Source organism: Nyctereutes procyonoides, unplaced genomic scaffold (genome assembly GCF_905146905.1).
Source record: "Nyctereutes procyonoides isolate TBG_1078 unplaced genomic scaffold, NYPRO_anot_genome, whole genome shotgun sequence".
Classification (NCBI taxonomy): Eukaryota; Metazoa; Chordata; class Mammalia; order Carnivora; family Canidae; genus Nyctereutes; species Nyctereutes procyonoides.
The window spans coordinates 6,809,023-6,829,478 of record NW_026575042.1 but is presented as its reverse complement, the minus strand read 5'-3'; the positions used below and the strand labels follow the sequence as shown (position 1 = coordinate 6,829,478).

Sequence of the window (20,456 nt, the reverse complement as noted above, 5' to 3'; positions counted from 1 at the left end):
GACCGGAAGCCAAATACTGCTTCTGAAAAGCCAGCACCCTCCTTGCCATGACTGTGGGGAGACCAGTGGGAGTCCAGATACACAAGCAGGGTGTTTTCTCTCTGTTGTTTCCCAAATTGCATGGACAGGGGATTAAATCCAATCATGGGAACATGTTTTGAAGCAAACTCCTGCATAATTAATCCCTCTAGCTTCCAAGGGTGCATTGTAAAGAAAGCTATTGCTGATCAAAGGAATAGTTAATAGATCCCCAAAGCCTTCTAGAGGTTTACTGCTTGCTATGTTCTTTCAACAGATTTCTTTGAATTAGTCTCTAAAAATGCTTCTTAACATAGAAGAAATGGCAAATATTCAACTTGTGTCTTTGAGAGTATTACTCCATGCCTCAGTTTCCTTATCCATACAGTATGTGTTTGTGTGTGTGCGTGCGTGTATGTGTGTACTGGAGGGGAGCGGAGGGGGTTGAACTAAATGACCTCTTATCCGCTTCTTGAACTTTAATAAGATTCGTATGCAAATTCTGATTCTGCAGTTCTGGAAAGGCTTGAAGTTCTGAATTTCCAATAGCCTCTGAAGTGATGCCCTGGCTGCTGGTCCATGGGCCACACTTGAGAGTGGTGAGGCTCTAGGCTATGCCCCTGACACCTGATGACCTTATGATGAGTTTGTTACAAACAAACATGCTTCACTTTGATGATTGTTAAATAAAGTTTCTCACGTTATAAAAACTTATTGGAGACCACTTTTTATTTTTTTAAGACTTTTAAAATTTATTTGAGAGAAAGAGTGCAGGCACTGAAGAGCGGCAGAGGGAGAGGGAAAAGCAGACTCCCCACTGAGCAGGGAAGCCTGATGTGGAACTTGATTCCAGGACCTCGGGATCATGACCTGAGCCAAAGGCAGATGCTTAACTGACTGAGCCACCCATGTGCTCCAAATATCACTTTTGGAGTAAAGAAATCTTCAGGGCAGGACTCTTGGGTGGCTCAGGAGTTGGGTGTCTGCCTTTGGCTTGGGGCGTGATCCCAGGTCTGGGGATTGAGTCCTGTGTCAGGCTCCCCACGAGGAGCCTGCTTCTCCCTCTGCCTGTGTCTCTGCTTCTCTCTGTGTGTCTGTCATGAATAAATAAATAAAATCTTAAAAAAAATGAAATCTCCAAGGCAAACGGAGACCTTAAGTACTGAGGAACAGGTGAGCAAAAGCACCAATAACACTGAGATGCCTGAGGCAGGGAGGTAAGTGGTGGGCACATGCTAGGAATGATTTTGAAGAGCAGAAGTAAGATTTACTGACAGATGGGCTATGAGATATGAGAAAAAGGGGAGGCAAGTCTGATGCCAAAAGTTTTGACCTGAAGTAAGATCAACCAGCAAAATGGAGCTCCTCTTTACTGAGCAGAGACAACTAGAAAGAGCCAGTTGGGGTGGGTGAGTGGGTGAGTGAACCAAGAGTTCAGTTTGGGTGTGTTAACTTTATGATGTCTATTCCACATTCAGATGGCCATGTCCAGTGGGCAACAGGCATCTGGAGGCAAAGGAGCTGGAGGTTTTGGAGTCATCGATGGATGGGTAGTATTTACATTCGTTATTTCATTTAATGATCACAGCACTTTACAGATTTGGTATTAGTTCTGTCTTTATTTTAGAGGTGAGGGGATTGAAGCAGAGAAGCTAGGTCACTGCTTGGAGCCATATGACCACTGAGTGAAATCCAGCAGTCAACCTCCAGAGCAAGGAAGGGTTGAGGACCAAATATGTCTGGTGCAGTTAGTGATGAGCAGACAATCAGCAATTTGGTGAAACGTGTCAGGGAAGGCTGCAGGCAGAAGTCAGACTCAGGGGACAGAACAGATGACCAGACTTGAACTGTTAAAATGGAGGTCTGGTTTAATGCCAGTGTCTGGTGAGTTTGTGCTCAGATGCTGAAGAATTCTGGCCAAAGTCAGATGCCATTTGTGTGACACTAGACAGACTCGGGCTGGGTGGTCCTGTGGCATTACCGCCCTACTGTGAGGTTCCCCTGGCAGCTGGCACTCTAAATCGTCGCTCTAATGGCACTGCTAAGTGCTCAATGAATGTTTGTATTGATCTGAAAGTGCAGCTTTCCCCATATGATGTCAAAGAATCCTTACCCTAGCAGATGTGAGTGGGCTTGGCAAGGGGGGCCCTGGTGAACACTGATGCTTATTTAGGAAGGAGAATCACCGAGGATTCTCATGAGGGAATCACTGTCCTAACTAGAGAAGAGACATAAATGAACTCCTAGAGCTAAGGAAATGGAAGAGATACCCGTAAGATAGTTGCTGATAAAGTAGCTCTGGGGTACTGAATGCACAGCTTCTGCTTGCAGTCTGGAAAGGGCAGAGGCGACTAGTCAGGTGGAACATCTACTCAAGGTGGCACATGCTTCCCATGCAGGGATTAGAGCTGGCAGGGGTAACTTCCACCAGAAGAAGGCATTCGGCCCAGCTTAACGACAGGAATCAGAACCTGCAACTTTGCTACGTTATGAGCGACCTGAGGACAGCTTGTGATTCATGTACTTTTGCTGGTCATAGTAAATACTTCATAAATACCTTTTGCATAAATGAATGAAGATTAAGTAGTTCCTGACATCAGAGAGGCTCGGCAAGATTCATCCTTAAGGGGCTGGTTGTTTCTTTAAACTGTGGTTTAAGAGGTTGTTCTTTTTTAATATTAGCAAGCAATAGTATGTAGTTAGCATTCAACAAAAATCTTAGAAATTATTGTTAACAAGGGCCTAAGCTATGAGAAAATTAAATAGCATTAATAGAGAATGTTTGGTTAGATCATACAGATCATTTTTTGTGTATTAGTTATTTCTGTTGGGGAGGAGACAAGTGTGAGGACCATACTTACCTAGAGCCACCACCCAAGTGGTTTGGGGGTACTTCAGCTATAGCAGGGAGTAGCTTCTTTCCAGAATGTTTTGCTAATCTAATGTAGGTCAGTGAGGGAAATGATATATTAACAAAATATTCCAGAAGTGACTCCCAGGCCTCAATGTATCTAAGTCTATAAGGGATGAGAACTCAGGATCCAGAAGTCAGGAAATATAGTCAAATCATGGAGATCCACCAGTAATTATGCCTAGTTTCCCTCCAGAATATTGAACACTTGCTCAGACTGAATTCCAGAGCTAGCAGAGAAATAAGGGAACTGGAAATCAACTTTCCCTGACTGTACACCTGGATAAGCAGTGCCATTCACATCTGTGCTGAGGTGATGCCTGCCCTCCTGCTCGCATACTCACCACTGTTGCTGCGTTTCCGTGGATCATACCCGCCTCCTGGCCCATCAGCTTCTTCAGGAACCTCCACGAGATCTGAAGTCTTAGAGAAAAGAGGGAGTAGCGTGTAATGAACAAAATTACTTCAGTGGACCAACTGAGCAGAGAAATTTGATGTCAGTAGAGGAATTAAGGTGTCAGGAATTAATTCAGGAATTAAGGCCCGACACTGTCTGATGAATCCAATCATTGCTCTCTGGTCTGTTTGGCTAACTTTAGAGAGGCTGTGTGGGCACTGCAGCTCCCTTCAGGGGTGTCTGCAGGCTCAGGAAATAGGCATTCAGTGAGTGCTGAATGAACATCTAGATGCATAGCTCATAGTTCGGGCTTCTTCCCAGGAAGAGACAAAAGAGAGAAATCAGAATTCCTGTCCATATCCTGTCAGGTCAAATTCTCACTAAAACTAAAGCTCTTTTATAGGTGATTTTTAAATATACATAGCCCCCAAGATGATTTGACTTGTGATTTTTTGTCTTTACTATGCTCATTCAGTGGAAACTGTACATTGAGTTTTGAATTTGTATCTTTTCCTGGGCTGAAATTATGTGGGACAATTGTCTCTGGTGATGCTGAACAGCGTCCACAGCCCAGGGTCAGCCATGCGATCGTAAGGGTGAACAACCCGCACACTGACAATGCTTCTGTGTCCACACTGCCATTCGGTTTGTCACTTCAGTACAGTTTCAGTCTATTGAGATAGTTAACACTTTATTATCAAATAGGCTTTTTGCTAGATGATTGTGCCCAACTGTAGGTGAATGTAAGTGTTCTGAGCCCATTTAAGTCAGGCCAGGCTAAGTTATGATGTTCGGGAGGTTAGTTGTAGTGAATGCATTTTTGACTTAGGATATTTTCAACTTATGATGACTTTATCAGTATGAAACCCCATCGTGAGTTGAGGAAGGTTTGTATTAATTATAGAGAACATGATGTAGCATTGAGGGATGCATCACCTAGGTACGAGGTCAATGCTATTTCCCTCGCTGCAAAATTATTTATGTAATATTTACTCTGCCTTTTCTTTTTCTTTAATATGAGAGGCCATAGTCATTCTTCTACCTCGGTTATAGAAATAACAACAACATCACTCTAAATGGCTAATGGTTACTGCTCATTTATCACATGCTGTTTTGTGTAACATATATGTATCCATTTATTCTTCATGGTAATCCTACAATAGACTTATTTTTCAGATAGGAATGTGGAGCCCAGGGAGAAAACAGTAACCCTTCTTAAGGTCCCACAGCTACTAAGTGCTGGACCTGGGGTACGAACCCCCAGGGTCATTTCCAGAGCTCATGCAACTGAGCTTTATCTGGTGGCGTGCTGAAGTGACTCACATGGGCTGGTGAGAGCCGTCAGGGCCATCAAATTGGGAGTGTGAAATAGGCCTGAGTGAGAGTATTTACACCAGGAAATCGGCAAATGCCACAGATCAGGGTCCGGCCCCCAGGTGGTGGTTAAACACTTATTGGCACACCACTGATTGCCTCTTTCTAAGGGTCACAGACCTGGCTTTCATTTGCCTGGCTCCCGCCTCTTTGGAAGAGGAATTTTGGGGGCCTCAGAGGAGAGTCATACTTTGAAAACAGTTTGTTTATATCTTATTTGAAAGAAACAAGTTTGCCTTCCCAGTCAGCTGTACAGCACTTTAGCACCACCCTCTAGAGACTTATTGTTACAATTTAGGTTTAAGATTTTTCCCAGCCATTCTTACTTTCATGACACATCAGAAAGAAAGGAAAAAAAATAAATGTCACAGGGTCTCTAAGTCACTTATACCCTGCTCCTTTGAAGCTCACTATTTCTGAACAAAAGTTGCTATTATTATGTTAATTTAATCTTATGAAACTGAAGATTTTTCACAAACTAGCCAACCAACTCCCAGAAAGTTTTTGAATTTGGTTTTCGCTGGCCTTCCCAAAGCCATCAAGCCTTTTATATTCTAGAACATTTGAAAACACATTAAAAGAAACCTAACGATTTAGAAACAGCCAGGCAGTGACTTTCAGACAATGTAAAGTCAATGGAAGAAAATAAACATGTGGGACAGACTTTGCTATGGGAATATTTTAGCTTTAGGACATAACAAAACTGCAAGGATGGCAAGCGGCTGAAGTTCATTATCATTTGACCCTGCAGGAAGGAAGCAAAAATCATTTTAAAGTACCAATCAATTGTTTCTGTTTTCTTCATTGAAGCAAGTTGGACTCTGGGGAAAGAGTGAAGTGACAGATATTTAAGTACAATTTGATTTGTCTTTGTCTCCCTGCAGCTCTGAGAACAATGCCTTCACTGAGCACAATTCCGAGAATATTTACTGATAGAACCAGTGTCAGGAAGTTTAAATGGACTGTGATGAATGGATACCTTATTGACATTCAGAAAACCGTGTCTTTTGCCTTGAGAACCAGTCTGTAGGGGACAGACATTGCTAGAAACTAAACCACTTCAGACGGAAAAGCAAACTGGACATTCTTAAATCGTCACCCTGACATTCTTGCTACTTCTGCCCTGGGAACAGACTGTGGAGGCTAACATGTTCATTGCTGCGGAGTGTTTCTGAGGATGTCTCCCCATCTGAGTTTGGCACAGCTCAGGACCGCAGGGGCAGCCATCCACTGCCAGTGTGGATACCTCGGGATCATCTCTGTGGAGCCCACTCTCTGTTCTTGCCTCTCTAGGTTGGCTTTCCATTTATCTTTCCACTAATGCCAGCCCCAGTTGAGCATGGGAGATGCAGGCACTAGAAGTGGATTGAGAATATACTGGCTCTCACCAGAGACCTGAGAAAGGACTATTTGGATGCAAGTCAAGTGGACAGGAGTCTCTCTGCTCTGTGTTTTTCTTTTGGGCAAAAAGTCTTGATTTGTAAGGGGTGATGGCTATAGGCTGACAGCCAACTCTACATGGCTTTTGGGGAAACAACTTATTGGGAAAAATGACTCTCTTCACTCTCCTAAGAAAGATGTGATGTGGTATGTGTGATTAAGGACATGATATACACATCAGCAGTTCTCCATCTTTGGTGGGAATCAGAACCACCTGGAAGGCTAATGAAGCACACAGAGACCCAGGTTAACTGTAGTAGGACAGGGCCTTGATTTTTACACTTTTACAAAGCTCTTCCATGGATCCAGATACCCACAAAAGTTTAAAAATCTCTGGCTTAAAACAACAGAAATATGAAGTGAGTCAAGAGTCCTTGTGTTTGAGCAGCTTAGCCTAGCTGAGGAGGAAACTAAAGAAAAATGAAACACAAAAGTAAAAAGTACCAAGCAATCTGCAAATACTATGAATGATGAATTAGTTGTTAGGTGCCCAGGAAAGGGGTACCCAACCCAGACCCAGGAGAGAGATGTTGTCTTCAGGGAAGTAGAAACAAGATGTGGGCAAGGCCCAGCAACTTGGGAAGAGTGTGGCTATCCAGAGAGCTGCAAAGCATGCATGGAGCTCGGGGCATAAGCAACGAAAGGTCATATCAATTTTGAGGGTTCTGAGGTCAGTCCCTGTTACTTCTTCCTCACTCTTTAAGCAGTTCTTGAGTACCCACTAGATGCCAGGGACTGGTATAACTATACATGGGCCCCCATACATAGTTGCTCAGTACCTAGTTCAGGAAAAGAGGCAAAAGCAGAAAATTACATTGCAATTATCTCTATCCTATAAGAAAGGAATTCTTTGAGGGCCTGTAGGAGGAGCAATTCATCATGCTTGGGAGAGTCTGAGAACTCTTTACAGTTTGTATAAAAACCAAGCTGGCCTTAAAGAACTTCAACTTGGGGAACAGCATGTCCTAAGGTATGAAGATGTCAAAGAGCTTGGCATGTTCAAGAGAAGGTGAGTCTTCAGGAGAGCGACAGGCCTCATGTGCCATGCTAGAGTTTGGGCACTGTTGTTCAGGTATAAGCAAGACAGTACAATGTTTCAATTTGGAAAATTGCATAAGGTCTTTCTTTAAAAGCTGATAAATCTGGAGGTATTGAAAGAGTAGATTCAAAAGGGAGAGGAGAACATAGCTATTCCTTTGAAATAATCTGGGTGAGAGATGATGAGAGTCAAACCTCCAGCAAAGAGGATAGGGTGCTTCTGACACACATCTGTGTTCTGAGTTATAGGACCCAGTCACCAGTGGAGCATCATTTGAGCTTGGACATGCTGATTCAGAGATATCTGTAGGACTAGAAGTGTCTCAGGATTCATCAGCTTAGCCATGGTGATTGGACCAGAGGGATGTGAATGAGATAACCAGGAAGAGCCTGTAGCACAGGAAGGCCAAGCCAAAGCAAAGCCCTGAGAACATCCTCAACTTGGGAGTGACTGGAGGACACATCAGAGGAGACAGGCTGAGCAGGAGAGCAGAGTGGAACCCTGGAATGGGTCCAGCCTCTTACAGAGCCCAAGAATGGGCCCCATTAATGAACAGCCTGGGAAGTGCTCTTCTCAGAGAACATATTTACCTTTCTAGTGGATTACACCCTTGTTTCACTTCATAATAACTCAAATTCAAAGAAAATCCATCTAAGGGCTAAATGCTTAATGAAAATAAAGCAGCATCAACCTCCATTAATTGAGTGCTAGGCTCTGTGTTAGAAACTTTGCTTATACTTTTATATTTATTCAATCCATGTAGCCAAAACCAACATTATCATTGGGACTGCCAATCTGATTTATAGCCTCCCCTATGGAGATCATCAGGACCAGGTACCTTAAAATGTCACGACTTATGCCTGCACTGCTTTGAGGGCAATGTCTACTGAAACAATTTCCTTCTTTACTCTGAAACCCTGCAGTGCTCATCATTATTATGATACTCTTAACACGTATGTCATGTTCCTATTCTTAATAAAAACAGTACAAGACATAGCAAAGTTTATGTCTTAGAAAGTGCTAACTAATGTCATCATCATCTACTTTTGTTCTCCACTGCTTTTGTCTTTGGAAATAAGTTGTGAATCCTGAGAGTAAGAAGTCATGTGTCCTGTACAGTGCTAGTAACTATAGGCACTCAATTCATATTCGCTGAGTAAAACAGAAAACTAACTGACATCAATTTTAGGTTCAGCAAGGAAAAAGAGTAAAACACTTTTTGGTTCTCCTTTCTTAGAAATTAGTGGGATGCATGAAGAATGGGACTTGCAGTGAATTTTAAAGGTGGCATCTAGGATAACCACATGGCATCAACCAGAGGGCCTTCAAACCTACCTACTCAACTACCCACTTGACCTACATATTTAACCATAGACCATAATCTCGGTTATCCTGTGGATTGACCTGCACCTGTTGAGGGAGCTGCTTCCTCTCAGCCCAAGAACCCCTCTGAGGAGTATAGCCCTCCTCTCCTCCCATGATCCACCCTAATCACTTGATGTTGACAGGACCCAGCTGGGAAGACCACCTGGTGGCTCATCTGTGCCTTGCCCTGAAGTCCCTGTAACAGTGGAACCAGTAGCTGGGTGTAAGCTATACTAACTGACAACAGGAACCAGAAGGTTCTTGTCTCTGCAAGGCAGGATAGTGGCCTTCAGCATGAGTGGCAGAGCTGTGTGGCATCTTGGGGCATTTATAGAAATTCTGGTTGGGACAGCCAGAGACAGGATGATGATAGCATGTCACAAAGATGCACCGGACAGCCATTTTAGACCAAATAAAATGTAGGAGAGGGGTCTGGGAGGGGGATTGTCTTGTGGAGACAGGCCCAATTAAGTTACAGGTCCAGTGCCTCTGGGAAGGTCAGTTTTTGCATGAAACTAGGGGAGTGCCTTGTCTTAGAGAGAAAAGACTTAGGAAATGTGAGAAAGAGTTGTATTCTTAAACTTTTATGTAGCTGGAACTGGCCACAGCTGGGACTTCCCTGCCTTTGCCATTGCTTTGTGTTAACTGCCATGCTATCTAATATTGGGAGAAGGGGGAGGGTACACGGAGTTTCAAGGAGCATGAGGCCAAGAGCATGGACTTTGAGGACCAAAATAAAATGATCCCTGGGTGTTGGCAACAAACAGGAATTTAATCTTTAGTAGTCCAGGGGAGCTGGGATTTCACTTCAGAGACTGCCTGACTCCCAACAGACATGCCCTCATGATGTATTTATGGGAAGCTCCTTGCCCTGCAGCACCTGAGGTCTGCCCTCCTCAGAGCAATGCAGGGGACTCAGGGAAGAAGGGGATAATTACAGAGGTTCTGTGAGGCGAATCAGAGCCACTGCCAGAGCTGCCCTTCTTTGTTCTCTGGGCCAGGGAGGTGCCGAAGCGGAGGGTCTCGTAGACAGGGTCCACCTTATTGCCACAGGCTGCAACAGAAGAGAAAGGCCATTTGAGTGACAGGTTTCCTCCACTCACCATCAGGAGTGCAGTCAACAGTTTATCGCACCTCCTGGGTCAACGGCACTCAAGAAGAAAGTTCTGTGCCACAGACTCACTAATCCCTGGGCAAATGGAGCTTTGTGTAGTCAAGCTTTCCTGGCAGATGGACTCCCACAGTATGTGCCATTGGCTAGATCCTTCCCATGCACCCACCACTTGCAGCCAGGGCTCTCTGCTCCCAGACACTTCCTGATTTATTGGCTTTCCTCTTTTGTCATTCATCCCCAGGACTCTGATTTCAAGGTTATTTCCTTTGATGTGAGGTGCTGCTCACCAAGGTATGAACCCTTGAGTGAGACACAAAGTTTACAGTAGGAGGCAAGTTGAAAGAATTTGACATTACCAGGACTCACGAATTTGTTTAGAAGCTTTCTAGTTTCTAAATTTCTAGTTTAAAACTTGCCCCCCATCCAAAGATAAAAAAGAGATATAGAGATTCTCAGAGGGAGAGAGAAAAAAAATAGAAGTGAACTGAAAGATATTGTTAAAGAATAAATTCAAGCCAAAAATATCTATAAATATCAGATATTTTTTTGTCCTCATTAAAGAAACACTGATATTCACAGAGTTCCTTCCAAGTGTTGGTCTATAATTTACATTTTTGTACAATAATTATGAAAAGCAGCCTTTGCTGTTCTTCTTTTATAGGATCTGATAGGTTGAGGACCTTGTCCAGACACACAGTAAGTTGGTCAGTGGGAAGTTGGGCTCGGAGCCGGGTCTGTGGGATGCTATGCTCCACGTTCTTTCCATTCTGTCATGCTGCTGATGGGTGGAATAGCATATCAGCAGCCGTTGGGACTTGGGTGTTTTTCAAGTTTCATCAGGGAGAGCAGAATTTGCTTTTCCTTCTGTTTCCTCTCCAGCAAAGCAAATAATCATAACCCAATACACCACCAGACAGACATGCAGACACACCCCGCTGGATTTGTGGTCCTGAGACAGCAACAGCTGTTAATGCTGACATTGCTGCTCAAAACCCAGCTCAATCCATCAGCGTCCCAACTCACCAATGGGCATAACTTCTTTAATGCATCCAAACTGCTCATGAATGAGCAAGGGGGAGCTGTAGTAACGCCGAAACCCTTTTGGCTGGAGAGAGAGAGAAAGAGAAAGGCTTAATGTCACTGATGAGATGCAGAAAACCATGCAAGAGCTCTGAAAATAATACAGCTGGTTTCTCCAGGGGGCACTCCTCTGTCACCTTTAAGATGCCGACATCCCTAGAATTTATCCCTGGGGGGCAGGTGGCACAGGTGGCTATAAGAAAGCTACACTCCACCTAGAAAGCAAGCCCCAGCCCTGCCCTTCCCCTTCCTGCCTCTCCTCCTTTTGCAGACCATAGCAGCCTCCCTTGTGTCCAGCCTCCTCATTATCTCCCAGGATACAACTGGACTGGCATGCATTATTTCACCAAGGTTTACTACTGAGATTTATTAAAATCATAAAAGGCCTGGGTAAGGGGAAGCAGACCTCAGAGGGAGGCCGAAGGGAGCTTGTATATATTACAAGCTCCACCCAGAGTCATTTGCCTTGTGTTCTAGACTCTGTTATGTTTTTTCACCCCTCATTCTTGGTCTTTGCCTTGGCTTATGGGAATCACCATTGGAGGAGGAGGGGAACATGTGAGGCAGAGGTTTTAGAGAAGAGGACATTGCCAGTCAGGGTAAGGAGATGGACTCTCTAAGAATCTTGACTTACTATATGCCAGTGTTGGAAGAGAACTTTGTAGCCCAGCCCCTAGTGGAATTCCAGAATCCTCACCAAGGATTGTTCCTGGCAAGTGGTATCTTCCTTTATTTGAAAACTGCCATTGTTGGGGGCGTGGAGGGAAGGAGCTCTTACTAACCATGGAGGCAGGTCATTGGTGACATTATCTCTTTGTTAAGACTTAGTAATCTACTGATTCTAGATCTTCTTCCTGGAGCCACAGGAGAGAGAATTTCTCTTCTGTGTGACTGGTTTTAAATTTTTTTGAAGGCAGCTGTCATAACCTAAGTACCTTGAGGGTAGACATTCTTGGTCCTTTGACACGTCTTTGGCCATCCTAGAATCAGTACCTTTAAAAGTGCTCTGGGTTGCTTTTTATCAACATGTGACACCAGGACTGAAGCCCACACTCCCAAGATGCCATGACCAGCCTAGAATGGGCCAGGGTCATTTGACCTTCCTTGGCTTGGCCACCACAATCTGTTAAAGTGGTGTGTCGATTTTTATTACTCTCTTCACTTTTGGGGATGGTGGTTAATAGCTCTCCCCTTCTTGACATCTACTGACCTATCAGCCAATTTAGCACTGATGTGACCAGCCCCCTAGTTTTTCTGGGCTGAGAGGGTTCCAGAAATGCCCGACTTTCATCTTTAAAACACCAACAGTAACAGGATATAAAACTTCCAGGGCTAAAATTGAAAAAGTTCCAACCCGGGACAAGTGTGTTACCCTGTTAAGGGCACAGAGTCCTTATTGCATGCGGAGCATTTGCCTCATGGGTTGATGAAGCTTTTCTTCTGCTTGATCATTATGCCAATGAAGAAGCCTGGTTGGTAGGCCAGGACTTGGGGGCTGCCTTCCTAGTGTCCAGCTATCAGGGTGCCACGGGGGTGGAGTATTGATGTGCAGGGGGTTATGGGCTCACTCCTGGCACCAGCCCTTACCAGCTTGCCCATGCACCGCTGGGGTGCTAGGCCATCCATGCACTTGTGGTGGAGGCTCGTCTTACAGGCCTTGCAGCGCAGCCCATGCTTAGCGTTTGCTCCTGTCAGACATGCGCGAGCTTTGGTTAGGATATAACCTGCCTTTACCTGGTGACTAGTGTGAAGTCCCTGAAAAAGTGGATACCTCCCAAACCCAGGTAATTCTTCTTTTCTGTGACTTTAGCATGATGCTTTCGAAATGGACAAGATCTTATGGCAGATTCCTTGACCTTCTCCCACATCTTCTACTTATGGTCCCAGCTCTGGTTTCTTTCTGCTCCTTTCCTCTTCATTACTCCAGAAAAATCTCAGCCTCCTCCATGTCACTGTTCACTCAATTCAAGCTAGCAAATGCCACTTTCTCTGCTCTTCATATAGGCCACCTGTTTCTGCTCTTCTATTTGTCTTGCAAGAAATGCAAGTGCTGAAATTTTGCCCATTTTTACCCAAGTTCCTATCACAGAGTCTGAGCTGTTGGACAGACTCTTGGGAAAATGGCCAATAAAGGGGGAACAGCATGGTCTGTGTGAGAGAGGGGCTGATGGTACCTGAAGTGGAGACAGAGGGCTGGATCTGACATCAGCTCCTGCCTGGTTAAAGAGGAAGAGGAGGAAGGTAGCTGTGAGAGCATTGCTGCAGGGAGTCACACAGCCCTCCAGGACAGGGTGCGATGATGGGGTGGGAAGAATGGAGGTGGAGGAGGAAAGAGGTGCCTTGATAACTGTGCTTCTGCAGTGAGGCTCAAGGCAGCAGTGCTAGGGGATAAGAGGATGGGCCTGGGGGACATCAGGCACTTGGGAGGGGTGCATTCATGCTCTCCAGAGCAGCTTAAGAGGAAGGTAAGGCTAGGATGTCAGAGTGGGAGATTTTCTGTATCCACTTGTTCCAGGACAAGAAATGCAAGACAGAGGAAGCTCTTCACAAGTGTCACAAAATGGGCCACCCAAATGGGAGTTTATAGCTTTCAGCTATACACAGCTGACTGCGGAAGCAAACTGGTGACACCCCAAGATCATGTGTGAAAACCACTCTTCTCCACCATTGCTTCCTCACCCAAACCACCACCAGCCCTTGTCAGGACGAATTCCTAATGGAACCCATTTGTCTGTTTTTGTTTTCCTTCAATGAACCAGGACGATCATTCCAACATGACTTGAATCACCTCCCTCTCTGTAAACAGCTTTCAGCAGGTTTTTCCTGCCTTTCTGATGTTATACAAAATGCTCAGATTGTGGGGAGGCTTTGTATGGTTTGGTGGGAGCCTATATCTGTCTCTCTCTCAGGCCAACCCCCTTGTTCACTCAGCTCTAGCTACATGGACTTCTGTGCATTCCCTGAAGGCTTGAGCTCTTTAATTCCTCAGGGTCTTTCACATATGCTACCCTAAATGCCCAGATTCTTTCTCTATCACTCCTCACCTGGCTAGCCAATCCTCATCCTTTGGGTCTCTTGTCATTCCTCCCATGAAGCTTTCTTGGCCACATTATCCCTTTCCTGTCCAAATTATCTTTTAAAAATTATTATTATTCTTTCTTATAGCACTTTGTTGTTGTTCACAGTATTTATCACAATGATTCATTCAAGAGTATGCTTTTGTATGCCTTTTCTCTTGGACTGTGAACCCAAAGAGACCAAGGGCCATATTTGTTCATCTGCTACTGTGTACCCAGCTCTGAGTATGATGTCCAATAAATGTGTTAATTACATTAACCAACAAATTCCCTCATAGTTACACATGTATGGAAACAGGGGTGACTGGACTGAGATAATTAAGTGGCATTGATTCATTGATGGTGTAGAAGCAGCATTCAAGAGCTGAGGAAGGACCTGAAGATCATCTGTAGGTATGATTTTATTCCACAGATGAGAAGTTTGAGGGTCTAGGTCAGAGGAGGTTGTGTCTAATTTCACTTTTCTACTGCTTGACCCGAAAACGTCCTCCCTTTATTGAGGGTACACAAAGATATGAATGGAGATAATTAGACAACAAAAAAGGGAGTACAGGAACATGATATTTAGCTGGGAAAAGAAATGAGCAAACTCTCATCTGGACAAAGATCCACGAACCTTTCAGAAGGTATTACCTGAAAATTCCCTTTGAGAAGATATCATTTAACACAAAGTGTGTCTGCTCTTACAGTCACAGAGAGTCAAAGTGACATATACAAACATAAATCACTGGTATGTGAGGTTGTTCATAAATACTAGTTGGAAAGGCTCTTTGTCTTTTTTGAGAGTGATTACTGTAATGTCTTCTAAACACTGGACTTTGAAAGCAATCACTTATTTTTTGTTTTCAAATTAGAGAATGTTATTTGTGCCCTATGAGAGAATTTAAGTAAAAGCCTCAAAGAGGAGTTATTTCATTGTATACTAGACTCTGAAATAGCACCTCTATATATGAAGGTATATTTTCTTTGAGACCCAAACACCATAATTTCAGTTTTCCTTGTTGGTTCTAATACACTCCACTATTTGAATGAGTCAGATCACCAGCAATAATTTGGTTTTAGGTGTTCCAATTTTTCTTATGGAATAGCAGGAGTGACTGAAGAGGAAAGTCCATATTCTATGGTTCAGAGAATAGTTCAAAGGGATAATTCATATAACTTAGTGGTGTTAGTTTACTATAACAAGATATGGGAAAGCTACGGTCTAACTTGCTACTACTGGCTTCCATCTCAAAGGTCCCACTGGTCTCACTGAACGTGACCCTTATGCCTCAGTAAGAGCGGGAAAAACATGGTTTTAAATTAGAATCTGTCTCATGCTGGCCTTTTAAACCTAAGAAAGCTACTAACATTCTTGGGACCTCAGCTGTTTCCTCATCAAATGGCAATACTTCTAAGACCTCCTACGGTTGCTAACAGTAATAGTGTTGAAATATATGCAAAGGGGATTGCACGGATTTATATGCTCTGAAACATAAAGATGTCACTGGACTTTGAGTAGACATGGCGGACTGGCCACACGAGAGTCCCATTTATTCACACCAAAGCCCACTACAATGTCAGTCCAGGAATAGAAAGTGGTATTAACCCCAAATAACAAGGTCACTGGGAAGACTGGCAAGCATAGAAGAGAGTTCAACATGTTTTCAGAAGATAGAAAGCAACTGGAGGAGGAATGGCAAGGAATTTGGCAGAAAAGAAGGAGAGTGGATAGCAACCAGAAAACTAGAAGATCAGGTACCCTCAAAAATTGTGGAATGTCAAAATGCTGAGAGAAAAGAATTTCTAACCTAGAATTTTGTACCCGGGAAAATTACCAACAATTTTGTAGGCAGAATACTCACATATTTAGGGATTCAAAATATTTGCTTTCTACATACCCTTTCTCAGAACACTACCAAAAAGTGTGCCTTAGAAAGATGAGGGGATAAATCCAGGAGGAGGAAATTGTTGGATCCAGTGCACAGAGGAACTGACACAGAGGAGAGGTAAATGGTACATCCCTGCAACAGTGCTGCAATAGCCCTAGACAGGTACTACCAGATGAAGCAAGGCCATACCCTTGGGAAAAAATGGAACTTAGAAGTTTATTGATGCTTTTGAGGCTCGGATACTATAATAGGTATGGCATTTGACAGATACATGAAAACATCTGATAAAACAATTAGAGGTGCATAAAAATCAAGAGAATTGAAAGAGCAATTTCTAATTCAGGAAATATAAAAGCTGTGTAAGGAAAGAAATGTAATCATAGTACAATATTTTAATCAGAGGTTAGCAATAGTCACAATAGTGTACACACTACAACTTCACACCAAAGTGTGACAAAGCTACTTGGGAAGATGAGAACAAAGGAACAGCAAAGATTGTGCTATAACTCTTGTGGGAAGGTGAGAGCAAGGAAGAGGGGAGCAAGCAGGATGTGCTGGAGGGATGAGAGCTGGAAGCCAATACACATTTGGTTAATCAATAAATAGTAGAGCATAGCATTTAGAAATACTGAAATAAATGTCAGAAGAAATTATGAAAGAGGATGAAAGTGGCCACCTTTCACAAGTGTCATGGTTATAGGATGAGAAAGTTTCCACTGGAGTATTTTCAGTATCATTGGTATCATATTTAAACCATTGTCATGTACTATTGTGGCAAAAAGCAAATAAAAATAAAGCTGCTGGAAACTGGGCCATATAAACCCCTTAGACTAATGTGGCCTGTGCCATATGGAGAGATAGAGAAAATATGCAGCCAGCTCATCACATAGCCATCACTTCTTCTCTGGGATTTGGACTTCTGGGATAAATCTAAGATAGTTCTATGAGTTACAGTGGAAAATTGTTAAGAATGTTAGTTATGATACTCAAACGGAGTTTGGAATGGATCAATGCAAGCCAGGACAACACTGTCAGGCACTGGGCTGTTTTATAAGCATAGTATCATGTACCATTATGGATAAGTGAGCTGTCCCTAGAAGAAATGTTGAAGCTCCTGTGAATAAAGGAGTTTCTATATAGATATTGGGAGAAATATAAAAGGAGTTTTCTCAATGCAAATGGCTAATCCACAACATTGGATGGCAGGCTCCTTTTTTTTGAAAAATAAAATTGATTACACATATCTATAAAACATTTGGCCAGAATTATTTCGATAACATTTGGCCATTGAGGCATTGCTTACCCCTTAGTCAAATTTCATATAGTATCAGGTAAAGATAAAACAGGATAAACCAATGGTTTACAATTGAGACCCTTTAACCAGGAAAATAATATGGAGAATGAGTAAAAATAAACTTGTACAGAAAAAGAAATGGATTCATAATACCGTACTTCATCCTGCAAAGAACAATAGTTGTAATTGTTACTAATAATTAGTTTGCTTCCAGATTCTACAACTATAGAATTACTCCCACAATTTATTTGATTAAAATTAATATGTTAGACAATAAATAAAAAGACTCTTTACTGTGATTTGGGAAAAAATTTAGAACTATATACATAAAAATAGAATATTTATAAACAGATTCATAAATATTTATTGGATGACACATAATACCTATAAATAATTCAAAGGTAAATACAGATCAAAAAGGTCAAAGACATACCAGCCCCTACTCTTACGGGTTCAGGTCCTGAGCCACCTTTGCCCTCCATCAGTGCAGGAGGGGCCACGGCTGGGAGAGGAAGCTGCATGGGATACCTATATCAAGGGTGTGCAGACACTAGCAAGGACCAGAAGTCCGTGTTACAGAAGGGTCTCAAAGGCAGAGAGGTGAGAGCAAAAGCAATTAGGTGAATTTTTGGTGCCTGGGCAGACCAGAGGTTTTAAGGGCTAGAAACTATGCAAGTAGTAGAAAAACGACAGTAGTTTTAAACAAAAGGCTGTATAACAACAACAACAACAACAACAACAAATCTTTGCTGGATAATAAAGATGGGAATTATAATGCAGCCAGCATTATTCATTGGCCCTTTACCCTTAAATGAACACTAACACAGGGATGGGACAGAATTATGTGGGAATCTGTTAAGAAGCCCTCTGTGATGTGACCCCTTGCCTACTTGCTTTGCCTCATTTTCAGTACACTCCACTTTGACCTCTTTTGTTTTCCCAGATCATCTGTGGTTCTCTGCAAGGGTGGCTGGATTAAGCTTCTTAAGGGTTGCTCATATGGCCTCTTCTGCCTTTCTTGTTCAATTGCTAAACAGCTTCTCCTTTCAAACCCTTTTAAATATTCTTCAAAGCTGCATGCATACACCCCCTCCCCCCTTCCATTATACAGGACCTGCAGCTCTCCACATCTCCTTAACTATTCCTAGAGTACCTTTCACAACAGGCTCTCGACATGGGATGCTGAGTGGTTTATTCACCTCTGGAACCTCTGCAGAAAAGGTGCTTGGCTGGCATACTACAATCCATCAGGAATGATAAGTCTGCCCAGGCTAAGGGAATGCTGGGCATTCATTCACCCCATTCATTCTGTGGAAAGAGCTAGATTTCTCCTTGTGGCCCCAAATCTTGGAGGCTCATGTGACTACCAATTTCTACTCTGCCTGCAGATCTGTACTGTGTGGGCCCACCCCCTGTCTGGTCTTACTTTTCATGTACCAATGTGACTGCATCTGGGTTTGCTGAGACTCAGAACTCCCTAGGCCCTGGGTGACCCAACCATCCAGGCCAGATACTGCTTTGCCTGTCTGGCCTAGGAAGTGAGCTGTAAGCTGATTCTGGGAATCATTCTCTTCTCTGCTACTGGCTCTTCATACCCTCCTTGGAGCAGATGTTGAAAACTATCTGGACTGGAATCAGATTAGACATGCACCTTGACTTAATGTCACTTTGCTTATGGACTCCTCCTAGCTAATAGCTTACACTGGCCTCTGAGTCTTCTTTCTGGAATGAGCTCCCATGACATCTCTCAGATATCCCACTACAGCATCTGTGGGTGCTTTGCTGTCCTGACAGAGAGACTCTTAAGATTTCTATCATTGCCTTCACCTCATACATATAACTCAGAAATGCCTGACCTTCCATACTTAAACCAGCCTGATTATAGGAGTGAGTAAGCATAACCTTAGCCATGGTTTCCTGTACTGGTGCAATAAAGTTACAACCTATTATCCCCTTATACATGATGGCCTGAATGATCATATATAGAATGTTGATTTCCAGTAGGGGAATGCTTAAATTCTGTATCTTTGGTATTGTTTTTAAAAACTGTGGCTTCAAAATATAAATAATAATTGGATGATTGGGAGAAGCCAAGTTTCCATAGTGGAATTAAAAATAATATGTGCAGAACATGGGATGTATTTCCATGACTTTCACACACTACTTCTTTTTGATGTCAAGTAACAATGTGGAGATGATGAAGCCAACTAAACCAAAAGGAGTCACTGGGCATGATTCTCTCTCTTCTCATGTAGACAGAGGGTGGCTTGAGAGAGAATCAAATGGAAAGAGTAAAAAAACCAGCTTAGTTAAGATGAAAAGAGTTTGGCGGTCAATACACACATATGCATGCACACACTAGAGCGCACACACATGCACACACACATTCGAGATGAAAAAACATTGTATTAGAATTCAGAAATGAATTCTCATCCTGATCCTGCAGCAAGGAAAGAAAGTGGGAAGGAACTAAAAATTATTGAGCTCTTATGCACTGTTAGGCAGTTTCCTGGGTGCTTCTTTACTTTATTAATACCTGTTACCTGTTAAATGCAAGACATCATTTTAACTGAAGAAGGCAGAGGGAATCAATAACTTCAATGGAAAAGAATGGACAAATGTTGAGTTGGGATGAATACATAACTCATTAGCTGTGGAACTCAATCCTGCAATTTTCCCCCTGGTTTTATCCCCCATCCTGTGAGGTAGGGATTTTTGTTCTCTCATTTTTATAGAGTGAACTGAAGCCCAGGGATACCTAGCTAGTGAGGACAGAAATGGGATGAGGGTACAGGTCTATACAGGTCTTGGAAGCCTGGCTCTCTTCCCCCATCCCCACCACCTTCTGCCAGCCATCTGCATGCCAGCAGATCTCTACCCTGATTTGGTCTGGATTTCTTCTGTTGAAATTGAAAGGGAAAAATTATAAAGGCATTCATGGTTCTCTCAGCTCTGACTGTCTATGATAATCCTAGAATAAAACTACAAGTCTCTTACTGCAGTCATTGAGCACAGGGTTGGAAGGTTGGAGGAGGAGGAGGAAGAGGAGCAAGGGATTTCTAGACACCGAAGTTTTCCCTGAGGAGATTCTGAGTCAGCAATGGTTCCTGTCCCCACATCCTTTTTGGAAAAAGCATTCTGATCACATTTGTGGTGGGTAATGAATAAACTCTCATAGCTGACAGATGTGAACAGGAATTTTCTTGGATGAGTCAGCCACTGTAGAGATGTGGGTCCATGCAACAGTATGCGTAAGGAATTATGGACTCCACTGCTCTGCAGCTCAGTATGGGCTCTTGGCCACACACAGAAGGAAAATGTGGGAAACACAGAGTCTCTCCCATTGCAGACATTGTCAAGCCCATTAAGCTGGAGATTACTTATGCAATCAATAATTAATTAGAAATCAAGGCTGCAAATGCATTAGCCAATATAAGTGTGCATTGCTGTTTCTAGTTTTCATTTGTACTTACTCG

At 43.1% G+C, this 20,456-nt stretch overlaps 1 protein-coding gene across 4 annotated transcripts in view; it reads right to left on the bottom strand.

Moving 5' to 3' along the window:
- Positions 1-20,456, bottom strand: part of STAC (SH3 and cysteine rich domain) — a 152,134-nt gene that overhangs the window by 41,742 nt on the left and 89,936 nt on the right. For 3 of the 4 annotated variants that reach the window (XM_055321714.1, XM_055321715.1, XM_055321716.1), the window contains 4 exons: positions 12,326-12,426; positions 10,682-10,763; positions 9,483-9,598; positions 3,274-3,352 (listed from right to left, as the gene is read on the bottom strand). In XM_055321714.1, the coding sequence (XP_055177689.1) occupies positions 3,274-3,352; positions 9,483-9,598; positions 10,682-10,763; positions 12,326-12,426 (378 nt within the window). The remainder of the gene's footprint in view (positions 1-3,273; positions 3,353-9,482; positions 9,599-10,681; positions 10,764-12,325; positions 12,427-20,456) is intronic. The other variant, XM_055321718.1, reaches the window with a different exon arrangement.